Source organism: Monopterus albus, unplaced genomic scaffold (genome assembly GCF_001952655.1).
Source record: "Monopterus albus unplaced genomic scaffold, M_albus_1.0 scaffold51.1, whole genome shotgun sequence".
NCBI classification, from domain to species: domain Eukaryota; kingdom Metazoa; phylum Chordata; class Actinopteri; order Synbranchiformes; family Synbranchidae; genus Monopterus; species Monopterus albus.
In genome coordinates this window covers 364,981-390,305 of record NW_018127931.1, presented here as the reverse complement: position 1 = coordinate 390,305, position 25,325 = coordinate 364,981, and the positions used below count along the sequence as shown (strand labels likewise).

Genomic DNA, 25,325 nt, shown 5'->3' with positions numbered 1-25,325 from the left:
CTTTGTTTTTTTTTTTTTTTTTTTGTCTGCTTGTGCTGAATCGCCAGCTATTTTGTGGTCCATGTAACACATTTATCCATTTATATTATTATGCCTACTACGTACACTATTGGCCCTCTGTGTGAAAGTTTCCTTATATTGTTGCGCTGCAGTTAACATGCCGACGTTAAACCGTTATTGTTGCACTATGGTTCCACTTTTTTCTCCCGGCCCCGAACTGATGTTATTTTAATTTACTTGTATTAATGACCCATTTCTAATTTTCTCCATTCATTGCGCCCCACCTGTCATGTCTTTATTCCCCACTAGTGGGGCGCGCCCCACACTTTGAGAACCACAACAGTATACACACTAAGCTGTTGTTTCTCTTGTCATCTTAGTAGGGATCAATGTGTGTGTGTGATTCTTGGTCAGTAATCTGGATCTTTAGTCAGATTACCAGATCGTCTAGTCTTTGTTATCAGAGTTAGTGATGCTCCAGAGCAGTCTGAGCTCTATTGTTTACACAGACATGGAGGACTATTCTATGGATTTTAATGGATTCTTCTCTGACTTTCTGTCTGTTTGATTTCCTGTTTGCCTGACCATGTTTTTTTCACATCTGGGTTGTTTGAGTACTGCGAGACAAAAAATAACAGAAGCAAGTGTGGACTGACTGTGAGTCAAAGGCATTCAACAGAAAAACTGTTTTTACATCTTATCAGCTTTCAGTTTGTCTCTTTTGAGATTCTCATTGAAGTAACTGAAACCGGGGCAGCACGGTGGCACAGTGGTTAGCGCCGTTGCCTCCCAGCGAGAAGGTTCCAGGTTCGGGCCCCACCTGGGACCTTTCTGTGTGGAGTTTGCATGTTCTCCCCGTGCTTGCGTGGGTTCTCTCCTGGTACTCCGGCTTCCTCCCACTGACCAAAGACATGCAGCTTAGGTTGATTGGTGTCTCTAAATTGCCCATAGGAGTGCGTGCGTGTATGTGTGGTTGTTCGTCTATGTGTTAGCCCTGTGATGGATTGGCGACCTGTCCAGGGTGTACCCCGCCTTCGCCCGATTGCCGGCCGGGATTGGCTCCGGCCCCACCCGTGACCCCGTTCAGGGACCAAGCGGTAGAAAATGAATGAATGAATAAATGTAACTGAAACCTACTTATGATTGAAGTAAACAATAAATAAATAAAAACTACCCACACAGAATGATGAATGCAGTGGTCAAGGTTATAGTGTCAGGTTTGCTCGGCCACTCTGGCCTCCCTCACCTTTCCTACTGTCTCTTGCCCCATTACTCTTATCACGTTCACCTGTTCCTCACTCCCTTATCACCAGCTGCACTTGATTAGGTCACTCTCACTATATTACCCGGTTTCACTCCTCAGTCACTTGCCAGTTCTTTCTAGTCACTAGGCCAACCTTACTCTGTGCGTTGTCATTGTTTTTGTATGTATTTATCCCCTTGCCAGCTACTGTTTTGTGTTCCCCCCATGGACTGTTCCTCCAGACCGTGGCTCCACTCTCTCCTCCCAGGCAGGTCAATGCGCAGTCGCCTATCTATTCCACTATTGCCTCCATCTCTCTGTCTCTACCTTCAGTACCACCATCATCGTCGACCAGCCCAGGAGTGACCCCACCTACGCAGCTCGGCCCAGCTCTCCATCTCCTCACCTCCTGCGGTTGGTCAAACACCCGGCTACTACTCATCTACAGGACTACGTACTATTTCCCTCTGTGTATTGTCACTCCTTTGATCACTATATATATAATAAATCATTGTTTGCACCGAAGTCAGCTACCTGGGTTCGCCTCTTTCCTCGTTCGCACTGACTGGTGCGAACGGATCTTAACATATATAACATGATTACAATATATTCCTTATACCTGTACAGCACAGTCTCAAGAACAAATAGAACAATAATACATATGTGAATTTTCTTTGACAACAAATATTTTAAGTATTTTCTCTTTGTGCTTGCTTTAGACAGACAAGATTTTATCGAATTACCTACAGTGAATTACTTTTATTGTTATTGCTGCTAGTTCAATAGTGCAAGCTAAACATTTTATTTTTGAAATTCATCACAATTTGGAGACAAAGTCTAGAAATGGACAGTCAAAGTAAATAAGTAGACTTTTACACTAATAATATGTCATAATAAATTATAGACTTTGAAAATCCTGTTATTTTCCTCATTAGGTGTTCAGAAGTGTTAAGGCAGAATCTTCTTAACTATAGTCACTTATCTCTGCTGTCTATTGATTTCACATTGATCCCATGCTGCTATCACAAAATGACATTTCCTTGCAGATCTAACAGGCCTATAGGACCGAGAAGAAGATATCAACACTGAACTTTTCACATCTGAAGAAAACACTTTCTCTCTTCCAGATAAAGCTTGTTGAAAAAACGAATTGCTCAAATGATTTTTCATTTACCTTCTTTCATCTGTCCCTGTCTTTTTTTCCCTCTTTTTCTCCCTCTTCCCTCCCCCTCCCTGCCTGTCCGTTGTTAGTCCATCCATCTCTCCGGTGTACAGCATGGTAATCCGGGACAGTATGTTCCAACATCTGCCTCTCCATATGATGCCTGACCCCCACCACTGACCCTCTTTATACCGTGTCGCACACACATCCACACACTTTCTTTCTCTCTCTCTGCCTCACACACACAACCACACTTTTCTCCTCCACTTAGCTCCATCCCTGCTATCTCTCTCTCTTTCGGTTTATCCTTTTAACTAGTCATCCTTCAAAATATCTCTCATACCTCTGCTTTTTCATTTTTATTGCCAATCTCTCTTTTGCCTGGATAAGTGCATGTCTCTTTATTCATTTTCCAGCTCTCTGTCTGCCCTTCTATGTCCATTTATGTGATGTGGATGATATCAATGTTATCAAGGGTCAATAGGGAGACAGATTAACATGCTCTAATGCACAATGTCACACTCATCCCCCAGATTAAGATGCTAAATGCCAACCTTGTACACTCCAAAGCCTCCATTGCCTTGAAAAGCTTCTGTGGAGGATTGTGTGTTAAGCTCCCATTGACTTTAAGAGCTACTCTGTTAATTTCTATGAAGAATGTTTCAAACACAGAAAGAGCTTTAAGTCATTGAGAGATTAATGCATTTTTATAAAACCTGCACTTAACTCAAAGCTGTACTATTGAGTTCTTCTCTTGATCTTCTTTCCTTCTGTGTATACAGCTTTTATGCAGTGTAATCAGGGCAAAATTCATCACATTTCTTCCTTATATTTAAAGTATACTGAGGGTCTTTCAGATGCATTATGGAAAATGTAAAATTCCTATTTAAAAAGAGGGGCCAGAGGGTGTGTACCAATTGGTACCAGGGTATCACACTGTTCAGGCTCTCTCGGAAGGCTTATACCAGGGTGCTGGAAAGGAGGCTCTGACTGACTGTCGAACTTTGGATTCAGAAAGAACAAGTGGACCAAATCATCACTCAGGTGAGTCTACTGGAAGGGGCAAGTGTGTTTGCCCATCCATCCTACATGTGTTTTGTGGACTTAGAGAAGACCTATGATCAAGTCCCTCGGGGCTCGGGGGTCTTTTGTGTGTGGGGTACTGCAGGAGTATGGGGTACCGGGGTCATTATGAGCTATCCAGTCCTTATATAACCAGAGTGAAAGTAGTGTCCATATTCTAGGCAAGAAGTCAAGCATGTTCCCAGGGGGTGTTGCTGCTGCCAGGTTTGCCTCTTTTCTCCAAATTTGTTTGTGATTTTCATGGACAGGCTCACAAGGTGCAGCTGCAGGAGGAGTGTGTCCGGTTTGGGAACCTCAGAATTGCTTCTCTGCTTTTGGCAGATAATGTGGTTTTGTTGGCTTCATCAAACAGTGACCTCCAGCGTGCACTGGGGTGGTTTAGCATCTGAGTGTGAAGTGGTTATGATGAGAATCAGCACCTCCAAGTCTGAGGCCATGGTTCTCTGCTGCAAAATGGTGGTCTGCTCCCTTCAAGTTGGGAATGAGTTGCTGAACCATGCAAAGGATGTTAAGTATCCCAAGGTCTTGTTCACAAGGTCAAGGTCAAAGGTCAAAGTGTTTGTCACATGCACAGTTAGGAAACGTGTTTCACTGTACAATGAAATTTTTACTTTGCCATCCACATAAATGCCACACAATACAAGTGAAATATAAAGTAGATGAGCAATAACTTCAAATCTAAATAGGCAGTAACAAAAATCTAAGGCACTTTAAAGCAGCAAGTGAAAAAAGCACAATAAAAATACAAGAACACAATATAATACAGAGAGAATATATGCTATGTGGGAGCTGTGAAGTGCAAATACTTAGCAGTGAGTGTGCAATTATGCATGTGCAAACTGAGTATCTAAACAGTACAGATGGAATTACATGAAGTAATTCCTGAGTCAGCTGTTTAGGAGTCTAATGGCAGTCGGAAAGAAAGAGCTTTTCAGTCTAGAGGTCCTGCATTTCACACTTCTGAGCCTCTGACCGGAGGGTAGGGGTATGAACAGTCCATGCTGGGTGGGTGAGGTCCTTGAGGATGGAGGCAGCTTACCTACGCACCCTGCGGTGGTAAATGCTCTGCAGAGAGGGCAGTGGAGTTCCGGTTGATCTTCTCCACAGTCTTTACCACTCTCTGCAGGCACTTGTGGTCCATAGCAGTTGTGCTGCCATACCACACAGTGATGCAGCTGGTCAAGATGCTCTCGACAATTCAGCTGTAGAAGTTGCTGAGGATCCTAGGCGACATGCCAAACCTCCTCAGCCTCCTCAGGAAGTACAGCCACTGTTGGGCCTTCTTAACCAGCTGTGTGGTGTTGAGTGTCCAAGTGAGGTCCTCACTGATGTGGACGCCCAGGTACTTGAAGCTGCTCACCCTCTCCACTTCGAGCCCCTGGATGAAGAGTGGCCAATGAGTTTTCCTCCTTCCTCATGTCCACTATCATCTCCTTTGTGTTGTCCATGTAGAGGGTGAGATTGTTGTCCTCGCACTATGACACCAGAGCGGCCACCTTTCTCATGTAGGCTGTTTCACCCCCACCAGTGATGCGACTTATCACTGCGGTGTCACCCACGAACTTTAGGATGATGTTATCCTTGTGGGAGGCAACACAGTCGTGGATGAACAGGGTGTCGAGTATATGACTGGTACGACAGGTGTGTGCGTGCTTCGTCTCTATGCCGTAGCTGGAGCTCTCAAAGCAGGTGTAGAAGGTGTTGAGGTCATCCGGCAGGCTGGCTGTGGGGCTGATCATGCTGGTGGTGGTCCTGTAGTCTGTGATGTGCTGCAGGCCTTGCCACATCCATCCAGAGTCAGCAGTAGAATAGAAGCCATTCAGCTTCTCTCTGTACTGCCTCTTGGCCACTATGATGGCTTTCCTCAGTCCGTACTTCGCAGCTTTGTACTCCGTCTCGTTGCCTGATTTGAATGCATGAGAGCGAGCACACAGCATGTGGCATACTGACTGTTTATCCAGGGCTTCTGGTTGGGAAACCTCCTGACTTGTATGGTGGGCACGATGTTGTCAGTACAGGTACTAATGTACCTGGTCACATACTCAGCATAATCCTGTACGCTGACAGAAAAGTCCTCTGAGGTGGCTGCAGCTTTAAACACATCCCAGTCTGTCGGCAAAACAGTCCTGCAGGGTGCCCTCAGTCTCTGGGGTCCAGAGTTTAATTTGTTTGGTGACAGGTTTTGTTTGTTCCGGTCTTTGTCTGTAAGATGGATACAGGAACAAAGAAATGTGGTCCAAGTGTCCAAGGTTGGGGCGGGGTGCAGGCCTGTATGCACCCTGTATGTTACTGTAAACATGATCCAGAGTGTTCTTGCACCGGGTGGGAATGCTCACATGTTGGTAATATTTGGGAAGTACAGTCCATAGATTGCACTAGTTAAAGTTGCCTGCGATGATAAAAACAGCATCAGGGTGAGCTGTCTCTAGCGCGTTGATGACGTCGTGAGTTTGCTGAGAGCCACCGAGGGATTGGCTCTTGGGCTGCCAGAAACACAGCACTATGCGCTCTTGCTAGATAATAGGGCCGGCATTTCAGCAATAAAAACTCCATTTCTGGCGAACTGTGCTCATAAACATCTTAAATACATCTCCACAGTGCATCATCATCAGCAGCAAGAAGGCACAACCGTCAATATACCTGTCAATCAATGTTCCAACTTTCACCTGTGGTCACAAGTTTTAGGTAGTGACAGAAAATCACAAATACAGGCAGCTGAAATGAGTTTACTCTTTAGGGTAGCTGGACTCAGCCTTAGACATGAAGTGCAGAGTTCTGACATATGGAAGGAGCTCTACGTTTTATGTTAAGAAGCTGCTGCTCCTTCATGTTGCAAAGAGCCATTTGAGGTGGTTCAGGCATCTGTTTAAGATGTCTCCTAAGTGCCTGCCACTGGAGATTGTCCAGGCACATTCAACTGGTAGGACACCCAGTCCCAGAACACACTGAAGGGATTAATATATCTCATCTCACCTGGGAAAGCCTGGGTGTCCTGAGGAGTTGGAGAACCTTTAGACACATCTGAACACCCTTACAGAACCCACTGCTCTCATAACCCATGGATAAGTGGTAGATAGTGGATGGATGAAGTGGTTTTGGATCTTGATGTGTACTTTAGACTTGTGTATCTTTAATGTTGTAGTGCTTCAGCAGGTGTGTGCATACAGCGTGAGTTTACAATATTAGTGCAGTAATATTGAACTGGTTTCCCAAGTGAGTCAGTCTATTGAAAGCTGTTAAAGTACTGAGGTACCAATGGTCATGACTTGGACCCATTTGGGAATTATAAAACTTTTCAATACCTACTAAGTGCAGAAATCAGTAATATATGAATCTACACTACAAACTGCATCACATACTGTACATTAGGAAAACATTTGTGCCAAACATGATAAATGGTCTTATACTTGTATCATGCTGTTCTATGCATTGCAGCACACTCAAAGCACTTTCACATTATTTGGCCATTCACCCATTTGCACTCCCAAGCACTCACACATTCACACACCAGTGACATCACTGGGAGAAACTGGGGGTTCAGTGTCTTGCTCAAGGACACTTCTATGACTGTACAAGCCGTGAATCGAACCACTAATTTTCCGGCTATGTGTGTAATTTACATGTCCATGTGTTAAAAATCAATCAGCATATTTTCATGGACTTTTCAGTGCAAGAGGAAAGTTTACTGTGTTTTGTGTCTAAAAAAAAAAAATTTTGTATCTCTAGTTGTGTGTCTCAGCTAAGTGGGATCACTTGTGTCCTCTTTTCCTAACTGCTGTGTTGCTGTGGTGACCCAAGGCCCAAGCTAAGTGTCATGTCTTGCCTCTGAGGGCACCGAGACAATCCCAAAGGAAATCCATCCACATTGAGACATCTGTACTTGTGTTAGCCTTGGCAAATACGTTTCATTCTGACAAAGCCTTAATCTCAATTTGTGACTGTGTATTTGTGTGTGTGAGCGTAATATGTATTTTTTCTGGGATGATGGTAAGAAAGAAATCTGCTAGTGAAATGTTTTTGTTGCACATGTTGTGTCCTCTTGCCCCTCCCTGTTAGGTTAAGAAACATTCAATTGCAAGGTGAACAAAGCTGTTCAACCGGAGATTATGAGTGAGTCTGAACACAGTCAAACATATGGACGGCTAGATTGAAGTGCTAATAACAGCACAGAGGACATTATTGTCATGGCAAACACATATACACACACACACAAGTAATAATGAAATCAGTGAGGACAGCGGTGTTGGTAATCCATGATAGAATTATACGGTTATTCTATTTTCCCTTTAGTGTGTAGCATATGGGGCAGCATGTTTGGCTGGTAGGTGCAAATGTACTACATGCACTGTGCCTAACCTTTAACCCATATTTTTCTATAATCCTGTGTGTGAGCAGCCAGTAAAAAAGATGTACAGGAAAATATGTGCATTAATGTAGCACTTTCTTTCAGATATAAATATATGTGCATATGTGTCATATTTTATGATAATGCTTGTCAAGGAGAGAGTGGGGGCCAAGTGCAGTGTGTACCAAAGGGTGAGATAAACACCAGAGGCTAATGTGTTTCAGACAGGCAACTCAAAAGACACCCGTGGAGGCTATTAACCCCTGGGAGAGGGGGCCATGAAACCCATGTGAATCTCAGTAGACGTATGTGCGGTCTTGTCATGTGTGGGTGTCAGGGGGCTAGATTGGATGGTGGGAGTGACTGTATGATCAGTGGTTTGGGGGGCTTCTCAAGGTCAGGATTACCAAGTGATAGGTCACTTTCTTTAAATATGCAGACAGGAAAGGACCAAAGTCAGACTCATCCCCCTTGTAAGTGGGATAACAGATGCTGACTATTTTTTTTAACTCTCAATGGGTTTGTCTATTTCTCTCTATCTTTCTCAGTAGATTCTTCCTTCTCTGCCTCCAGATTTATGGCAGCAGAACACATAGCGGACCACTTTATCGAACTTATGAGTACATGTACATATGGGCTGACTCCTTCATTTTGATGACTCAAAACTGCCAAACACCTTCCAGTCAGATCGTCCCTCTTTCAGTGGAATCATCACAAAGCTTAAGTTAAAATTTCATACATTTGGTATATAATAGACAAAACAGCTGAAAAATGTATTGGAGTTTGGATGCTCTTAAATTCCTCTACATAAACATTTACAATTAAAACACCACCACAACCGTAAGTCAGTGTCAGCTCTTTTTATAAATAAAGAAAATAAGTTTGGCTCTTTCCTTGACTTGCGTTGTTCCTCAGTTTTTAGCTACTCCTAATGAAACTAAATGGGACTGTTTTAAAATTCAAGTAACATTTTATTACTGATTGGACAGTTTAATTTGTGATTTATGATGTGTTTCAGCTGGACATATTAGCACATGGGGTTCATATTAAAGATACCAAGTGCTAGTCACTTTTTTGTGAGAATACAGTTGTCTTGACAAATGCTTACCTCCTTGTCTCAATTAATATCAGTATGTAAAGAAAAACATGCTTTAGAGGCATGCAATTTGCTTGACATACTGTATGTAATCCATGACAATGAATAGCATTTTTAAAATTTTATTTTTGTACTTAGTAGTTAATGGTAGGGAATGTCTGCAATATTTTCCTTCTTGGTGATTTCATGCACTTGTGAAGAGATGAGACAAAATGTAATGATCATTCTGATCATGATGGTAACCTAACAGTTAAATTACATTTCAAAATGCCTCAATGCTGTTAGAGAGATTGAAACCTCTTCAGCATCACCACACATGAGCTCTGACAGTCAATCAGAATATTCCTACCCTCTGTTCTACATACTGACTTCTGCTTCAACATCATTAGAGAACTGCTTCAACCCCATTTACTTCTTGTTGCAGGCCAGAGCTAAGGGCTAGGGTTACACTTGTCAGCTCATTTTGATTTTTGAGATTTGATCATCACCATTATGTGTTTATGGGATTACTTCACTGTCCACACTTTGGCTGAAAGTGACAGCTGTGCATTCCCCCCATGGCTGTGTTTATGGTCTTATGTAGCTCCGTGGGAAATAGCGTGTGGCATGAAACACAGGGTGAAGGGAAATTATTCCCAATGTAACCACACAAGTGAAAAAGAAATATAATATGTTTTTTCTTCAAAACTTTGGTTGTGATTGTAATTTTATGTTGTTGTTTTTTTTTTTTCTTTTGGTATAGTCTCACCTGGAGCTGCAGAGGTCCCAGGCCTGGTGTAGCAGCTGCAGCAGCAGCCATTGTTGTTGGGATGAGCTGAAGAGGGTAGGGGTCACCTGAGGAAAACCAGAAATCACATTTCCTTTAGTATTTTCATGTCTAACATTGAATCAAAATCAATGATTGTTTTAGTGCACTTTTATACATCAGTGTCCCCTTCTGGCTCTTCAGCCTCTCTTTTCTCCCATTTTCCTTTTTTCCTATCACCCTCTTTTCTTCCCATAACATCCCTTTACTCCATCCATGTCCCTGTCTCTCCTTCCTCTCCCTCATCCTTCATCTCTCTCTTCCTCCCCTCCCTTTCTCTTCATCTTATTTTTCTTTTTTCCTGCCTCTCATTCCACCTTCATCCTTTGCTTGTCCTCTTCTCATCAACCCCCCTTCCACCACCATCACCTGAGTCCCTCTCTGCAGCTGTTAAAGCCATCCTTTGTGCACTGCTGGTAAGGCCTTAATGAAAAGCCTGATTGTGTGTCCTCCTCTTTAATACCCCTTGACAAAGAGCAGTGAGGTGAGGGGATTCTGATAAAGCCGACTCCAGCGCAGTAATTAAGAGCTGCCAGTGATGATTGCCAGAGGGCTGATCTCAGTATTCTTTCTTGCCCATCTTCTACTTTCCTTCTCCTTGTGTCCTTCTTGTTGTCATGTTTCTCTCTTGACAACTTACTCTTCCTTGTCCTTCTCTCCCATTCTGTCAGGAACAATAAATCAAGAGATAGATAGATGGACAGGGCAGAGGAGATGACAGATGTGTAGGAATAAGGAGACAGAGAAAGCTGGGAAGAAAAGGATAAGTGCGGATTATTAGTGACCAGGTGCAGATAGCCTGTGCTGTAATTACTCCGAGAGAGAGAAAGGTCAGAGATGAAGGGATGAGGAGATGGAGTGTAAGGGAGGGAAGAGGAAAAGAGATATACTGCCCTTAATTGTGGTCATATTGAACAAAACATGCCTGTTTACTACACAATTTTGCATTTGGACATGTCTACTAATCAAAGTACAGTACATGGAGGAGGTCAGGCTTTTATACTGGTATCACATTGAGAAAACATCATTCTTCAGGGAGAAAACTTAGGAATGTTCTAAGGGCTTGACCTTGTATTTCTGACCTGGACTTTCAGCATAGTGGTCAGCCTCTTGTATCAGGACCCTCTATTGTTTGTGTGTGTGTGTGCGCCCATGTTAGCGTGTCTGCTTGGCAAAAGCCAGACTTTCCTTCTGGCATACTTTCCCATATAGTTTGGTAATAAAAAATAAAAAAAAAAAAAGCAAAGACATTCTTTTATCCAGTGGAGAAAGAGGGCAGGAGGGATCAAAGAATTATTTCAGGACTGTGTATTCTAGGAGATGGGTCTTTTCTCTGTGCTCCCTAGACAAACATAAGCTGAGCTGATATTTATGCTCCTCCTGGGGGTCGCTGTAACAAAAGGGAGAAGGACAGAGGAAAGCAAACATGTTGCTCTTGGCTTTGGGACAGAGACCTCAACAGACGGCACAGAAATGTTTCACTGACAAACAGGTGAAAGAGGGAGGTAGATCAAGGGAAGCGAGATGCAAATGTCATTAGTCTAGTTTATTCATCATAAGAAGTACTACCAAGCCTAAAAGCATTTGCATAATGTAATGTTGAAGGAATCTTTCTAAAATCTGAGAAAATAACGCTGCCAATGTCATCAGAAAGTCCTGCAAAAGGTTTACCAGTTTTCTTCCATGTTGTGTCGGAAGCTCGAACAATAGAAAAATTCATTTTCTGTTCAACAAGTGTTTAAACAAGACAGCCACTCTGTGCGTAGAAGTCCATGCTGTGCAGATAAAATCAATTTATATCTTGAGAGAGTTATGAAGCGCAGTGAGAATATGTCAGAGCACAATGCTACACGTCCTATTTAAAGCTGCAGCACCAAACTACATCAACTCACAACAACTTTGAAAATTGCCAAAGAGTTTTCTCAGGGGCGCCTTAGCCTGGCGCAGCATGCCAGTCCGGTTGGAGTTGGCGGAGGCAGTGAAAAGACAAGCCCACCACTTGACAGGGTATTTAGGTGGGCAGTGGGTGTGGGTGAAGATGGCACTAATTAAAATGGAATGGACTTGTTTGGGAAGCTGTGAAACTCTAAGGGAGTGGGGGGAGTGGGACTGAGTGTGCACGAACTTGCATTTGTGTGCACACTTACATAGCTTTGTCTATTTAGGATTTTGTTGTGTATGTGCTTGCAAAATCACAAAGCAATCTCTGGCTGCCTCAGCATTTGTGTGTGTGTGTGTGTGTGTGTGTGTGTGTGTGTGTTAGTGTGTGGGGTGTGTTGGAAACATGTTCTGGCTGCATCCCCTGTTAATGTGAGGAGAACCTGGGGCAGGTCACATTACCACCCTCCAGCTCCTCCCTCTGCTAACACCCCCTACTGTGCATTTATTCTCAGCATCCCCTGGCAAGCACCGACCCCTCTTTCTCTCTCTCCCTCTCTCTTTCTTTCTCTCTCTCTGTCTTTCTCTCTCTATCATGGTAAACAACACATTGCCACACAGCCGGAGTGTGACAGCCAAAAAAAAAAAAAAAACGTCCTGTAGGATGCCTATATTTTGTTGCTTTTATACATCAAAAAATAGACAAGACAAAAGGATGGAGCCAAAAGGACTAAGCAAGAGTGGGAGAGACAGATAAAGAGAGAGAGATTGAGAGTGTAAACAGGAAGGGTGTATTTGGACTGGTTTTTCTATTAAGAGAGAGATGTTGTTGTAGGGGCGAACAAACAATCCAACTCCTTGTGTGGGAATATGGCCACATGCTACCTTGCTTGATGAAAAACATTTGAACCATTACAAATAAAAGCTACTTTTACTATGTTATTTTGCAGCTGACTAAATTATGAATGTGTGTGTGCATTTGGCCTTGTTTTTCTATACTTGTGCCGCCCGAAATCCATGAGTTACCATCTTGGCGGGGACCGGAGATGGTCCTCACAATGTAGTTTGTTGAATTTTTCTGAAGAAGATGTGTGTGCATGTGTGAATGTCACTCACTGCAGCCAGGCTTGTAGTTGAAGCCAGGGGGCATGAGGAAGCCTTGCTGGGCTGCAGCCGCTGCCAGAGTCCTCTGGTCTGGGGGGAAGACGGGAATCATCAGTGGAGGGAGTTGGCCCTGGACCTGCTGATGAAGGAGGTAGGGAGGGATGGGGAGTGGGGTGAAGGAGAAAGGGAGAAATGGGCATGAGAAGATACAAGGGATAAATGGCAAGTGGAAAGAAAGTGCAGGAAGAGGGAGAAAAAAGGGAAAGGAGGAGAAAACATGAGCCACTTCGGCATCTCTTTGACCTTCCAGTGCTGTGCATGTAACTGATCTCAGAACAACCTTAAGTACCATTCTGAAGACAGTTATGATTACATCTGAATTACATCATAATCATTTCTCAGAATCATGTGCATTTAGGCTCATATACCTACAGTATAATCATATAATACACAGACTACACATGTGACATCAGTTTACAACAAAGATGGCAAAAGTACACACATTTGTTGTTCAAGCAGAAGTACAAATATTGTGTAAACAATACTTTGGTAAAAGTAGAAGTACTGATGTAAACTCAGTTAATGTCTGTCAGTCCCAAACCTGGTTTATATTATTTGTCTGTGACATAGACCTCTGTTGTTCAAAAATGATTAAAAACACATCCGTGAAACACACCGGTGCACTGGGTGACATGTTTCTTTATTATGAAACACCAGACCAATGTACATGTTGCCCCAGAAGCTGACTAACCATAACTTCTTACAGTCTGAAGCAAACATCTAAGGTCTGAAGCAAAGCAAGACTTAACTGTGCACGCATGAGATCTCTGAGAAGCTAACAGGCTATAAATAAGGACTATATGACCCAGTGCAGTAGTGTGCATATTTTGCAGTAAGTGCAAAATAAAAATAATCAATAATTCCCCTCAAATGTATTAAAACTAAAAGTAATGAGCCTGATTTGAAAATGGAAGGAGTGGAAAGTATGGATAATTTAGTTAAAATGTGGGGAGTAAAAGTAAAATGTTGTCAGAAAAATAAACACCCAGGTAGAGTAAAGATTTTTGAAAAATCTACTTAAGTACAGTAACAAAGTATATGTACTTTGTTACTTCCCACCTCTGGTTTACAAAGCCACAAATGACACCACACACTCCATCTTCCCAATTCAAAGTCAAAAAGCGAGTCATCATGACACGACACTGGACTTTCACAACTGCTGCCCTTTTTCCTTCATTTGGATGATGATGTTCTCTCTCTTCTATCCACATCAGCCCCCAACAGCCTGAACACACAGACACAAACGCAGAGACACAACCTGCACGTCCGTCGGCAGAGAGCCATACGACTTCACAAGGTTTCCAGGATTTTAAAAGGAGACAGAAAAAAAGCTCCTCTGATGGGTGGCTTTGGCAGGAAAAAGAGGAGAGAGAGGAGACAGAAAGAGAAAGAAGTAGGAGACAGATGGTTGCACTAAACAGCGTTCTGCCAAAAACAACACACAAAGATTTGCGTGTGATGGACTGACTGACAGTTTGAGAGGAAAGATAGGACAAGATGAGGAGAGGAAATGAGGAGAGGGAGAATGGAGGACGGCGAGAGCACGAGGAAAATAAGGGATCTTATCAAGCTGTAAAACTGAGGTGTAATGCTGGTACAATGTAGAAGGCACCAAAAACATGAAGAGAGGGAAGGAGCTCAAGCCAAATTCAGTACACATTTTTAAGAAATTTTCCATAAAGTCAAAGAAAAATGTCAGTGTGTTTCCATAAATAAGTGGAGCCCCAGTAACTCTATAGATACAGTACATCATTCCGTTGAAGTTTTATTGACTTAATTTTGCTGAAAAATACAATGTGGTGTTTTCTTTGGGCACCGGGTTTTGCTATAAAATCTTTGGGCATGGCAACAGTACAACAATGCTGCGCCTACACTGTACTGAAATAAAATCAGAAGCAGAATAGGCAGGTTCTGCAACATATTCACTTATTTAACAAATCTTCTTCATCACTTCTGTACTTATCTTTATTGATACAATGACTTACACCTCAGTTAAATTACTAAAACCTTTTGAAAACAGACTTTAGAAATTTCCTACAGAGCCACAAAAGATGCAACAATTTTCACAGGCTGACCTCATGACATGCAAACAAAACCTGGTGTATAAAACTGGTGAACTGTTCCTTTAATTAAAATATCCAGTAGAGTCTTTAGGTCTTAGAACAATACTCCTGGTTGCACAGCACTTTGTTCCCTCTTAAAATGCATCTCCTCTCTTTCTGTTCTTCTGTTTCTCTTACTTTGCTGGGAGGCCAGAGAGGTAACAGCTGAACAGGATAATGGGCAGGTAAAAGCTGTCTGATCTGGAAATGGCTCCGCAATCATAAGACCGCAGTGGTTCCACAGAACAATTAGGTAATATCTGAGTGATATGGACACTTGAAGTGGTTTGTGCTTGAGACAGGTAGAAGAGAGACAGAGAGCTGCTGCCACACATTACTGACAGAGCTCCCATCTTTCACTGCCTGTGTGTGTATACTCAAGTTTCCCTGGGTGTATGTGTGCTCATGTACTGTAAATACCTATATATGTGTGTGTGTGTGTGTGTGTGTGTGTGTGTGTGTTTCTGTGTGGTTCTCCTCCGCATCCCCCTCCTCCTGCTTTTGTGTGTTGGCATGAGGCAGCCAGCAGCACTATAATCAAACTATCACAGCGCAGGGGAATAGTGCTCTCTTCAAGGAACTCCCTTTTCCCCCTTACACCAAAAACAATAATTACTCCACCATTTTGGTTAACCATAAACCGCCACACCGCCTACACTGCATGATCAGAAGGGAAATGCATTTCAGCACAACGCGCGGACAGCACCCCCGCGGGGACGAATCACAGACAGAACATTTCCGCTGTGCCTTTCAGGCCTAATTGGACATATGCTGGAGTGGAGCTGGCTAGCAAGGAGAGGAGAGGAGAGGAGTCGGTGGCCACTGTAATACATACATATACACACAGCACCTATACTGTATGGTGTCTTTGTGTGTGTATGTGACTTTGTTTTCCTTCTTTGCAAAAGAAAATATCATAGATCTTTAATAGCACCCCGGTCTTCTCCTCTTCTCATCTGCCTCTCTTTCTTTATTGTAACAAAAAGCATGCGCGCAATAGGAAGACATTAATCAGCCTACAGAACTATTGTAAAGTACATGCAAGTATCTATAGGATACAGAGATCAAGCAACAAAAGACAAAAAAATAAGTAAAAAATGTTTTAAAAAATGCAAGCATACAGAGAGAAAGTGAGACAGAAAAGGGTTCATGGGGATTCATTCCCCCATATGTTGCTGTAGTAGCTGAGTTGGATATGTGTGTAGCAGCTGCTGAGCTAACATGTAGCACCACTGGCCTAGGATGCTCACTGGCACGCACGCGCGCACACACACACACACACACACACACACACACACACACACACACACACACACACACACACACACACACACCACTCCAAATGGTAACACACACATGAGGCAGAAAACATGGGTCAGAGCAAACTGAGCATAACGGGGAGAAACAAGGGACTCAACAAAAACTGTGGAGGTGTGAGTGGAGGGTGGGTGGGGGTGTCAATGACTGGGCTCATCACATGATAATGGAATGCATCTGTCTTACTAATCATTATTCATTCCTATTTATATTCTTTTACCATCAACGGCACGGCTTAATCTGGCATCTCTTCGTAATATTGGTTAAACAATAACGCGGTAAAGTGGATTATGAGTTCTGTGTGTTAGGTCATAATGTAAACTTTGAAAGCAGGAGAAGGAATAGAGAGGGAGAGAATACTTGACAGAAGGAAAAGAAAAGTCTACAAGAGAAAGTGAGGGTGAGAAAGGGAAAGCAAGTATGAGGCCAGATCTATCAGACTGTCTCCAGATCTCACATGAAGGAAAAGGCACTTTGGGGAATAAGACACTTCTCAGCTTCTCTTTCACATCAGGCCCGAAGTGAACATAAAACCTACACCAGACAGACAAAACATCACACTCCTGCTGACATGGAAGATAAAGGGGCTCTTTTTTTTATCTGCAAACCCATCCTCTATATCCAAAAAAGAAATCTAAAACAAACTTAACTGAAATTCATCTGGAAACTGAAAAAAACAAACAAACAAACAAAACCCTCCAATCAACAAAAATTCAAGGCAAAACAAGGAAAAATTCTCTTAATGGAAAAAAATCAGTTTCATGAAGAAAAAGTGAAAAAACGTTTTCTTGAGAACTTTCATGGGGCAAAGAAGTCAACAGTTCACTCTGGTGAGAGAACTTCTCATGAAACAAATGGCAAATAGAGAGACCAGAATGAACAAGAGAGGGAGAAAGAGTGAGAGAAAGAGAGATGGAGAGGGAGCAAGAGTTGGATAATTGGCAGCGAGTGGAGGCTGCGTTCACCACGCGCCAGGCGGCACAGCTTGAACTTAAAGCGCTGCTGCGGCATAATGAAGATGTGGCCGCTAATTAACATATGGAGTGCGAAACAGGTTGGTTGGCACGCAGCGCGCTAAAAACTCCAAGGTAAAGTTATTATTGGGGAGTAATTAGCTCTATGAAGTTAATGCGCCGAACAATAGCTGCCAGCGCCACACAATATGGCTCGCATCTGAGCATGCGAAAAAATAGCCCCCGCTAAAGTGCGAGTCCCACAGCTAAAATCTGTTGGCGACCATATGCTCCGGCAATTAATGCAAGACCTGGGTGACCTATTGCTGAAGAGGGGATAGAACAAATAATTAATTTGGAGAAAGGGGGTGGGGGGTGGGGGTTAGCTGGCTTTTAATATTTGTCCATTAGCTATCTATGGACAGGGACTATTAGAGGCCAGCCTGCTGTGGTTCATGTTGCAGTGGCTAGGATGCACACACACACACACACACACACACACACACACACAGGTACAGTATGTCTTTGTGTGAGTAGGCTACATTAGACAGGTTGGGTTTCAGTGGGAATGGATGGTTGGTTGTGGTCCAGTTTATGAGTGTGTGTGAGATTGTATGCGTACATTGACACCTACAATACAGTGCGAAAGGAAAACAAATTACACTAGTTACGGTATAATGGGGGTGATTAAACAATTACACAGGCAATTGGGTTAGTTGTTCCTATGCACAGAGTACAGAGGTGCTGGTGTATTGTAGGTGCATGTACGTATGTAGTCTATTATCTATCTGTGTGTGGAAAATGAATGAAAATCAGACATTTTAGTGTTTTTGCTTTTTTCCCCCTCTCTTTACCACAGAACAGGGACATAGGCTGTGCATGTGACTGCTTCAAGTATTAGTATGTGTGTATCTTTGTGATTGAGTTACCAATGTAGATAACTGCTGTCTCTGATGCGTCTGGCCTCTGTTAAACCAGTCCAAGCATCAAGTGGCTTTACTTCTTTTTTATTCTCTGTCTGCTGTAGTGTCCCCCACCTACAGCAATGTTGGTACTTGATGAGATGAAAGACAGCGCACAGAGACAGTGCTACAGACACACTTGACAGTGTGTGTGTTCTGGTTAAGTGAGTTTTGATTCATTAGGCAGAACACACTCTTTTCCCCTCACCCCTATGTTTCAGCATAGATTGTGTGCATGTCTTGCTGTTATTCTATGTAAATGTGTGCATATTCTCAAGGTAAGCCCTGAGTCGCTCGGCAGGTGAGCTCCTTTCATCCCTGTCGTGCTTCCCAGCATGGCAGCAACAGTTGTCCCCGGCAACACCGGAGGGTGCCTCAGAGACAAGTCGTTTAATTGGAATAAGGAAAGACGAAAGGGAATGCAAAGGGAAGTTTGAGGAAATTTGCTCAGCCCTTCAAGCTTAACAAGAAGGTCCCCAGCAGGGGGTAGGAGTGTGTGCTTGTGTGTGTATGTGTGTCCATGTGTCTTTATGTGGACACATACTTGTTTTCTAATTCTTGCTGCAGCACGTTGTGTTATACCCTTGGACTCAACACAAAGTTTGACAAAGTGAGGGTCATTTTTCTTGATCCTCACTTCCCCTGGGGGATAGGTTCAGGGTCAGGATTTGAGTTTAGGTTTACGATTAAAATTTGGAATAGGTTAAGGATAATTTAGGGTCAGGACTTGTATTTAGGGTTAAGATTAGTGGTTTAATCAGGATAGAGGTTAAGGTTCACTTTTGTTTAACTTCACTAAAGACTTGGACTAAAGAACAGATTGAGGAAAGAACCATCAAATCTTACAAAAAAAAGTAAAACAATGTGGATGTGTGTGTAACTGATGTTAATTCATAGATAATTTAAGGTAGAATCAATTAGTGGCTTCTGAACACCAATGAATGCTGCATGCCTGTGTGAGCTTTTCATACTATGTCGGCTTGTGCTGCTGTTATGTCTGCCTCTGCAAATGAACTTGCTTGTTTGTCGCCTCATGCCACGTTTGGCGAGTGCTGCTGGCTTAAACAGTCAATGCTAATCCACACTGTTAGCTTGATTTGTGTTTCAGTGTGAGAAAAAAAGGAAATTGGACAAAAGGACAATAAATAATTTGTCCTACTTTTATGAGGGATGTGTGTCACTCTGCTCTTTTTCATGAGCTTGATTATTTGTTTCATTTTATCACCTCTTCAAGTGGATAGTTGAAAGCATTCTTCACAGGCCTTTGGGGGTTTGGGCCTAACAAAGCCAAGGACATAGAAACACACACAAACAGACACATGAAGAGACAGCTGAACTCAGCCTTGTTATGGGCAATGTAATCACAAAGGGCTTATCATACAGACACAAAACACGGACATACACACCAACACACTGAACCTGGTGCCCTCTCTTTGGCAGGCCATTGTATTGTGGGATTGCGTGGACAATCTCTTCATGAATGATTAAGCGGCATATTTCTCGACCAAGTCTTTGATGATGACTGTATGTTTGATCATCAGGCGAGTGTGCAGTGCTCTCTGTGACTGCTTGCAATGTGTGTGTGTATATGGGCCAGTGAAGGCATATATTTCCTATGTTTATACAGTATGTGAATGTGTGTGTTTTGTGCCCCTGTGATGAGCCCCTGTTGCTTGTGTCCGTCTCTTAACAAGGCTGCCTACAGCTGCCCCTGCTTGTGAGAAACTATTGTTGGGCCCGTTCAATGGAGAGATGCTTGTTTGGGAAAAGGTTGCAAAGTCATGGGAAAAGAGAGCTTAGTCTCAGCAGGGTCGTGAGGGAGTGAATCATGAGTGGACGTGTTTATAGCTTAACACACACAGCTGCGACAAACATATGCGCACACATACGCGCATATGAAAACGCTCAACAATGCGCAGAGAAATCCTCTCTTTTTTGTCAAAGGGACAAAACATGAACAATTCAGAATTTAACTCTCACAAAGCAAATAAACAAAGCTGCTTTACACAGAATCGCGAACACACAGACACGTCCTGCACACATGCTGTCACAAGCTCTCTTATCACCAAACTGTGCATGGCTGAACTCTCAGGGGAAAAGGAATGTGTGTGTGTGTGTGTGTGTGTGTGTGTGTGTGTGTGTGTGTGTGTGTGTGTGTTTGTTCCTCCGTGGACAGGGTGTCTCTTTATGACACAAAGCCTTGCTTTCTCAGCTCAAAATTCAGTGTCATCTGCCTTTACAAAGGCCTGGGCTATTCGTTCCAAGCCACCTGGAGGCTCCATAGAGGCTCCAGTGTAGCATCCAAATGGACAGTATCTCCATTTTTATGCACTACATATATATCCACCCATTTTCTCTGGAGATAAAGACACAGATTCACTAAAAAGGACTTTTTAGTTCATTTACTTTCTAGATTTCTGTCTGTATTGGAGTAATTATCTTCTGCCTTCCTCCTGTCAATGTCAGGTGAATGACAAGAAGCACAGTGAAACATAATGCCTACTGTAGTGAGGAGTGCAGAACAAGCTCACTCCCCAAAGGTGTGCAGACCCAACAGCCTAAAGAGTCCTAATGCTATATACAGTGCTATAAAACACACCAGCTTTACTTGAGTTTATTCAGTTATTTCTGTGTGTACTGTGTAACTGTGCATTTTACACAGGAAAGCAGAGAGTGTTAGAGGATAGGTAGCCAAAGACATTGGGTAACTATGAATTCTAAGTCTTCTCATTATAATTACGTTTTGTTTGTTTTTTTTTAATCAACAGTAAGTTGATTAAGCAGAATGATCACTAAGTGCTCCAGGTGTGCTCTGCTTTCTTAACTTTAGTCTTCAAGGGTCCACTTGGTTCCTTGTAACTAAGGCCCAACCTCAGACTTGTACCTGGCCAGGTACTGTAGAAATTATGCTCTAAAACAAGGGTCATATAGGCCCCATAGCAGAACCAACTTTTGACAGTCAATGTGCTGTCCTCCAGTATGGCACTATGTTAGCTAATCAAAAATGAAGTCACACAGTCCTACTACTTTTTAATGTAGGGTTGATATCAGCCTGAACGTTTAAGAAGGTGTCATGTGAAGAATTATTAGGATTTTATGGGTTCCAACTTCAAATAATGAAAACAGTTTAGCTGAGTGAATGCCCTTCCCAAACCTTTCTTTGTTGCTTCCCTAGCTGAGTTGCCTGGCCTGGATTTGTACAACATTACTGTTGCTTAACTGAACCCCTGCTGTGTCTGTCAAAACACCTTCACAATCACTAAAAGACACAATGGAATAAACATCAGAAAAGTCACTGATTGTCGGATTTGTAAACTTCAGTTTACTGAACACAAACTTAAAACACACATACATTACTCCAGCACCCTACATCTGATATTTCCAAGCAGACTGACCATTTTTAAGTGATTACACAGGTTGTGTGTGCCTTTGTATTACTTACATTATAGGGACCGAAACCTGTTAACACGCTCACACTGTTGGGACTCGACCAGCCTCTGGTCCCCACAAATAAATCACTGAACTTTAGGGTAGCAACATGGTTTAAGGTTAAGGTTAGGTATTAGGGTCAGGGTTAGGGTTAGGTGTTAGGCAAGTAGTGGTTATGGTTAAGGTTAGGATAAGTCTACAGGAAACGAATGTAAGGCAAAGTAAAGTCCCCACAAGAAATGAAAACACAGCGCTGTGTGTATTAGCAGAAGGGGGGGATGTTATAAGTCAATGCTGAATCAGGCCCCAAATGCTGATGGCTGAATTACAATCACAGTCACAAAATTGCCTTTGTGGGCCATGCAGACACACATAAGAGACACATTCACACAAACACACACACAAAGATACATGCACTGGCACATCACTAGCATGTGGATGAACACACACACACACACACACTGGCCTCACCTGGATTTGTTGCTGCAGGAGGTTGATTTTGTGTTGCTGCTGCAGAAGCTGCTGCTGTTGCCGGGCAATCTGAAAACAGAGTATATTATTAGAATGCATATACAGTATGTGTGTGTGTGCGTGAGAGACTGTGCGTGTGTTTGTGGTGTGTGTGTGCAGGGCCTGAGGAAGACATGACACATCTGCAAGTCTTTCAGGCCAAGGTTGCATGACAGAAGGTCATTGCTCTGGTGTGAAATATTAAGGTCCTCAACACAAAAATTCATGATAGTCAAGCAAAACTAGAGGCATTTTTTTAGCTCCAAATGAATCAAACACTCTCAAAGATGTATTATTCTATAACAATATATGTTATGTATTGGTTTTGTTGCACTTCATGTGCTTCTATTTTATTAGTCAGAATCAGTCAAGGCGTTTTCTCACTTTTGTACATTCTGTTGCACCATATAATTTTGCTGTTTGTAATGCCATTTTACTATTTTTATAAGTTCACATTCTACATTCTTTCTTACTTGTTTGGCATGAAAGCATCACCTAGATTCTTAAAATGTAATTAACATGTGAACAGAAACTCTTGAGTGGCTCATAGAAACACAACAGTATCCACATACACTACTACAGAGCAAGACCCATTCAGTTTGCATTAGTGCGGGATACAGCCCAGGGCACTGTATTTGTCACAGGAGATTTCTCCTTACAGCTGTGTTTCTGTGTGTACGTTAGTCTCTTTGTAAACCCAAGCTTTCCAGAAGCAAAAAAGCACAACAAAGAGGGAAACCCCTCTCTATGCAAATACCTGGCAGACTCTTGCCCGGGAGCTTGGAGTGTGTGTATGTGTGTCTGCGTATGTCTCAGCAACATTCACTCCAACACTATATACCCTCAGCTCGTTCCTGTGCAATGTCCCTGTGTTAAAGCTGCCAATGGCACTTGTCTCTGGCTGCATGAACACTATATGGGATGTGTGTGTAAAGGCAAGAAAAATCCTATGTGATTTGATGCTTTCAGTCATACCTTTGAGCACACTTTCTGTTGTAAACCTCAGAAGTCTGTGTGTGGATTTCTAATGACCATTTGTGATGTTTAGGTGAGTACAGTATGTGCATTTGTGTGGTAAGCCAATGTGTGCATATAACATTTGACTCTAAATCAGTATCTAATCATGTGTCTCTGTATGCTGTTTACTGGCCAGGTGCAGTAAATGGACAGGCATTATCAAGTGGTGAAACGCCTGCATGAGAACATATGTATTTTTAGAAATTTGAGGAAGTTCTTGAAAAGTGCTGATCTGAATGAAGCAATAATGTGGTCCTTATGTGATCTGAAGCCAGATTAAATTACTTGTTAGGGCGGACTGTTTTTCAGCATATCCAAAAAGCCCTTCACATGCAGCGTGCTCCTGTACCTGATCCTGCTGCTGCTTGGCTAGCTCCATCTGCTGCCTCTGCTTCTCCATCTGCGAGGCGGCCAGCTTCTTCTGCTCCTCCTTTAGCCGCTCCCTCAGGCTACTTAGCTGGCCAATCATGCCCATGAGCTGGCGTTCCTTCTCCGCCAGGCTGTCTGGAGTACCTATAAGGCAAAAGAGGAGCAGAAGAAGGGTCAAAGGTGAGATGGTAGCTCTTTGAAGATGACTGCAAGACTCAGCTGAGGTTAACTTATTCAGGAAAATATGTCTAGTATGACTAGAAGGCTATTGTAAGTGTTTTAGTTGTTAAAGACTTTGTAATACAGTTAAAAGCTGTTCAGATTTCTCACAAACAAAAAGACAATAAACCAAATGCAACAAATGCTGATTGGAGTTTGTGGTTCACCTTTAGTCAGTTCGTAGCCTCCTTTTTTTCTACCAAATATAACAGAATTAACACTTAAAATGAATATGATTAACCTATAAGAGAATCAAAATTAGTCTCTTTGAAAAAATAATCCCTTTCAGTAAAATAAAGAGACTAATGTATTGGACTACAAACTATAACCAGGATTTTGTTAGAAAAGATGTATGGTGAAAAGTAAAAGAAAAAGAAAAAAAGAAAACGTTGCAATGTCATGGCATCTTCTTTGTAAATTTTCATGGCTATCTGGAAACCAGAAAGGATTGTGGGGGTGAGGTTAGAGGTTAGAAGCGTGAGGGAAATGAGAAAGGAGCAACAAAGCAGTGTAAATCTATCCATGGCTTGTTGGTCAGTGTAATATATGATTGGTTAGGGGTTGGGGATGGCAGGAGGGGGAATGTCAGCAGAGGGTGTGTTTATGTGTTGCAAAGTTGTAAAACCAGATGTTGACTCATTTAGCTGCACACAGAAGGCCACATCCATCACTGGCTTTATTGCCTCATTGAAATTGAGAAAAATTTGGCAGAGGAAACATTTGTAAACAGGAAAATGTGGTAGCAAAAAAAGTAAACTCTTAGCCAGATTCATATGTTTAACATACAGAATAAATCTTTAGTCAGGTGTGAAAATTTACATTTCTTGGTAAAACTTGAAGTCAAATCAAAATTTATTTTCTTGGTGCTGTATTATGGGAAAATTCAGGGATTGTTCTACTATGAAGCTGTGTGAAAGTGTGTGTATGTGTGTATGTGTGAAAGAGAAGGAAAAAGAGTGAAAGAGAGAAGGGGAGTGTGTCTGCTCTGTGTTTACCCTGCAGCCAGCCAACCTCCTGCTCACATTTAGCATGGCCTGACCTCTGACTCCTCAGATCCTGACATACCAGCTCCATTACACACACACACACACACACACATCCACAAACACACTACCACACAAGGACTAAATCATTCAACAGGATGTAGTTAGAGAGAAACACACTGAGGCACAATCAGTATGAGTGTGCGTGCTCATGTCTGGTCATATGTACCAATGTTTGCCTACATGCCTTTGTAGTGTGTGTGGGTGTAAGTGCATGTGTGGAATAGCACAATCCTCCATTGTTCTTCAGCTGCTACCTTTAACAGGGCCACATTCCTGCGCCAGTTAAACCAGATGAGGAAGAGAGAAGGAGAAAAAGAGGGGGAAACATGGAGGGAAACAAAAAGAGACACAACAGGGGATGAAAGGGTGAGTCAGGGGAGGGGACTGAAGGGACCATGGCTGCTGACCTGCCCTTTGACCACTCAGGAAGGTGAGAGCCATCCATTTGTCCTTCCTGTTGGTAGCTGCTGCCGCCTTCTCACCCACCCACTTCACTGCCCATTGACACCAATCCCCCTCCTCCTCCCTCGCTTCCCCCTGCACTCTATCCATCCACCAACAATGAACAATAAAGGCAACTGTCGTGAGCACTGGCCCCTGGAAAAATAAACACGCTGCTGTCCTA

At 42.7% G+C, this 25,325-nt stretch overlaps 1 protein-coding gene across 9 annotated transcripts in view; it reads right to left on the bottom strand.

Annotated features, from left to right (window-relative positions):
- The window catches only part of sox5 (SRY-box transcription factor 5), a 101,975-nt gene that overhangs the window by 24,868 nt on the left and 51,782 nt on the right, over positions 1-25,325 (bottom strand). For 8 of the 9 annotated variants that reach the window (XM_020601382.1, XM_020601383.1, XM_020601384.1 and 5 more), the window contains 4 exons: positions 23,416-23,579; positions 22,011-22,079; positions 12,729-12,855; positions 9,678-9,763 (listed from right to left, as the gene is read on the bottom strand). In XM_020601382.1, the coding sequence (XP_020457038.1) occupies positions 9,678-9,763; positions 12,729-12,855; positions 22,011-22,079; positions 23,416-23,579 (446 nt within the window). The remainder of the gene's footprint in view (positions 1-9,677; positions 9,764-12,728; positions 12,856-22,010; positions 22,080-23,415; positions 23,580-25,325) is intronic. The other variant, XM_020601385.1, reaches the window with a different exon arrangement.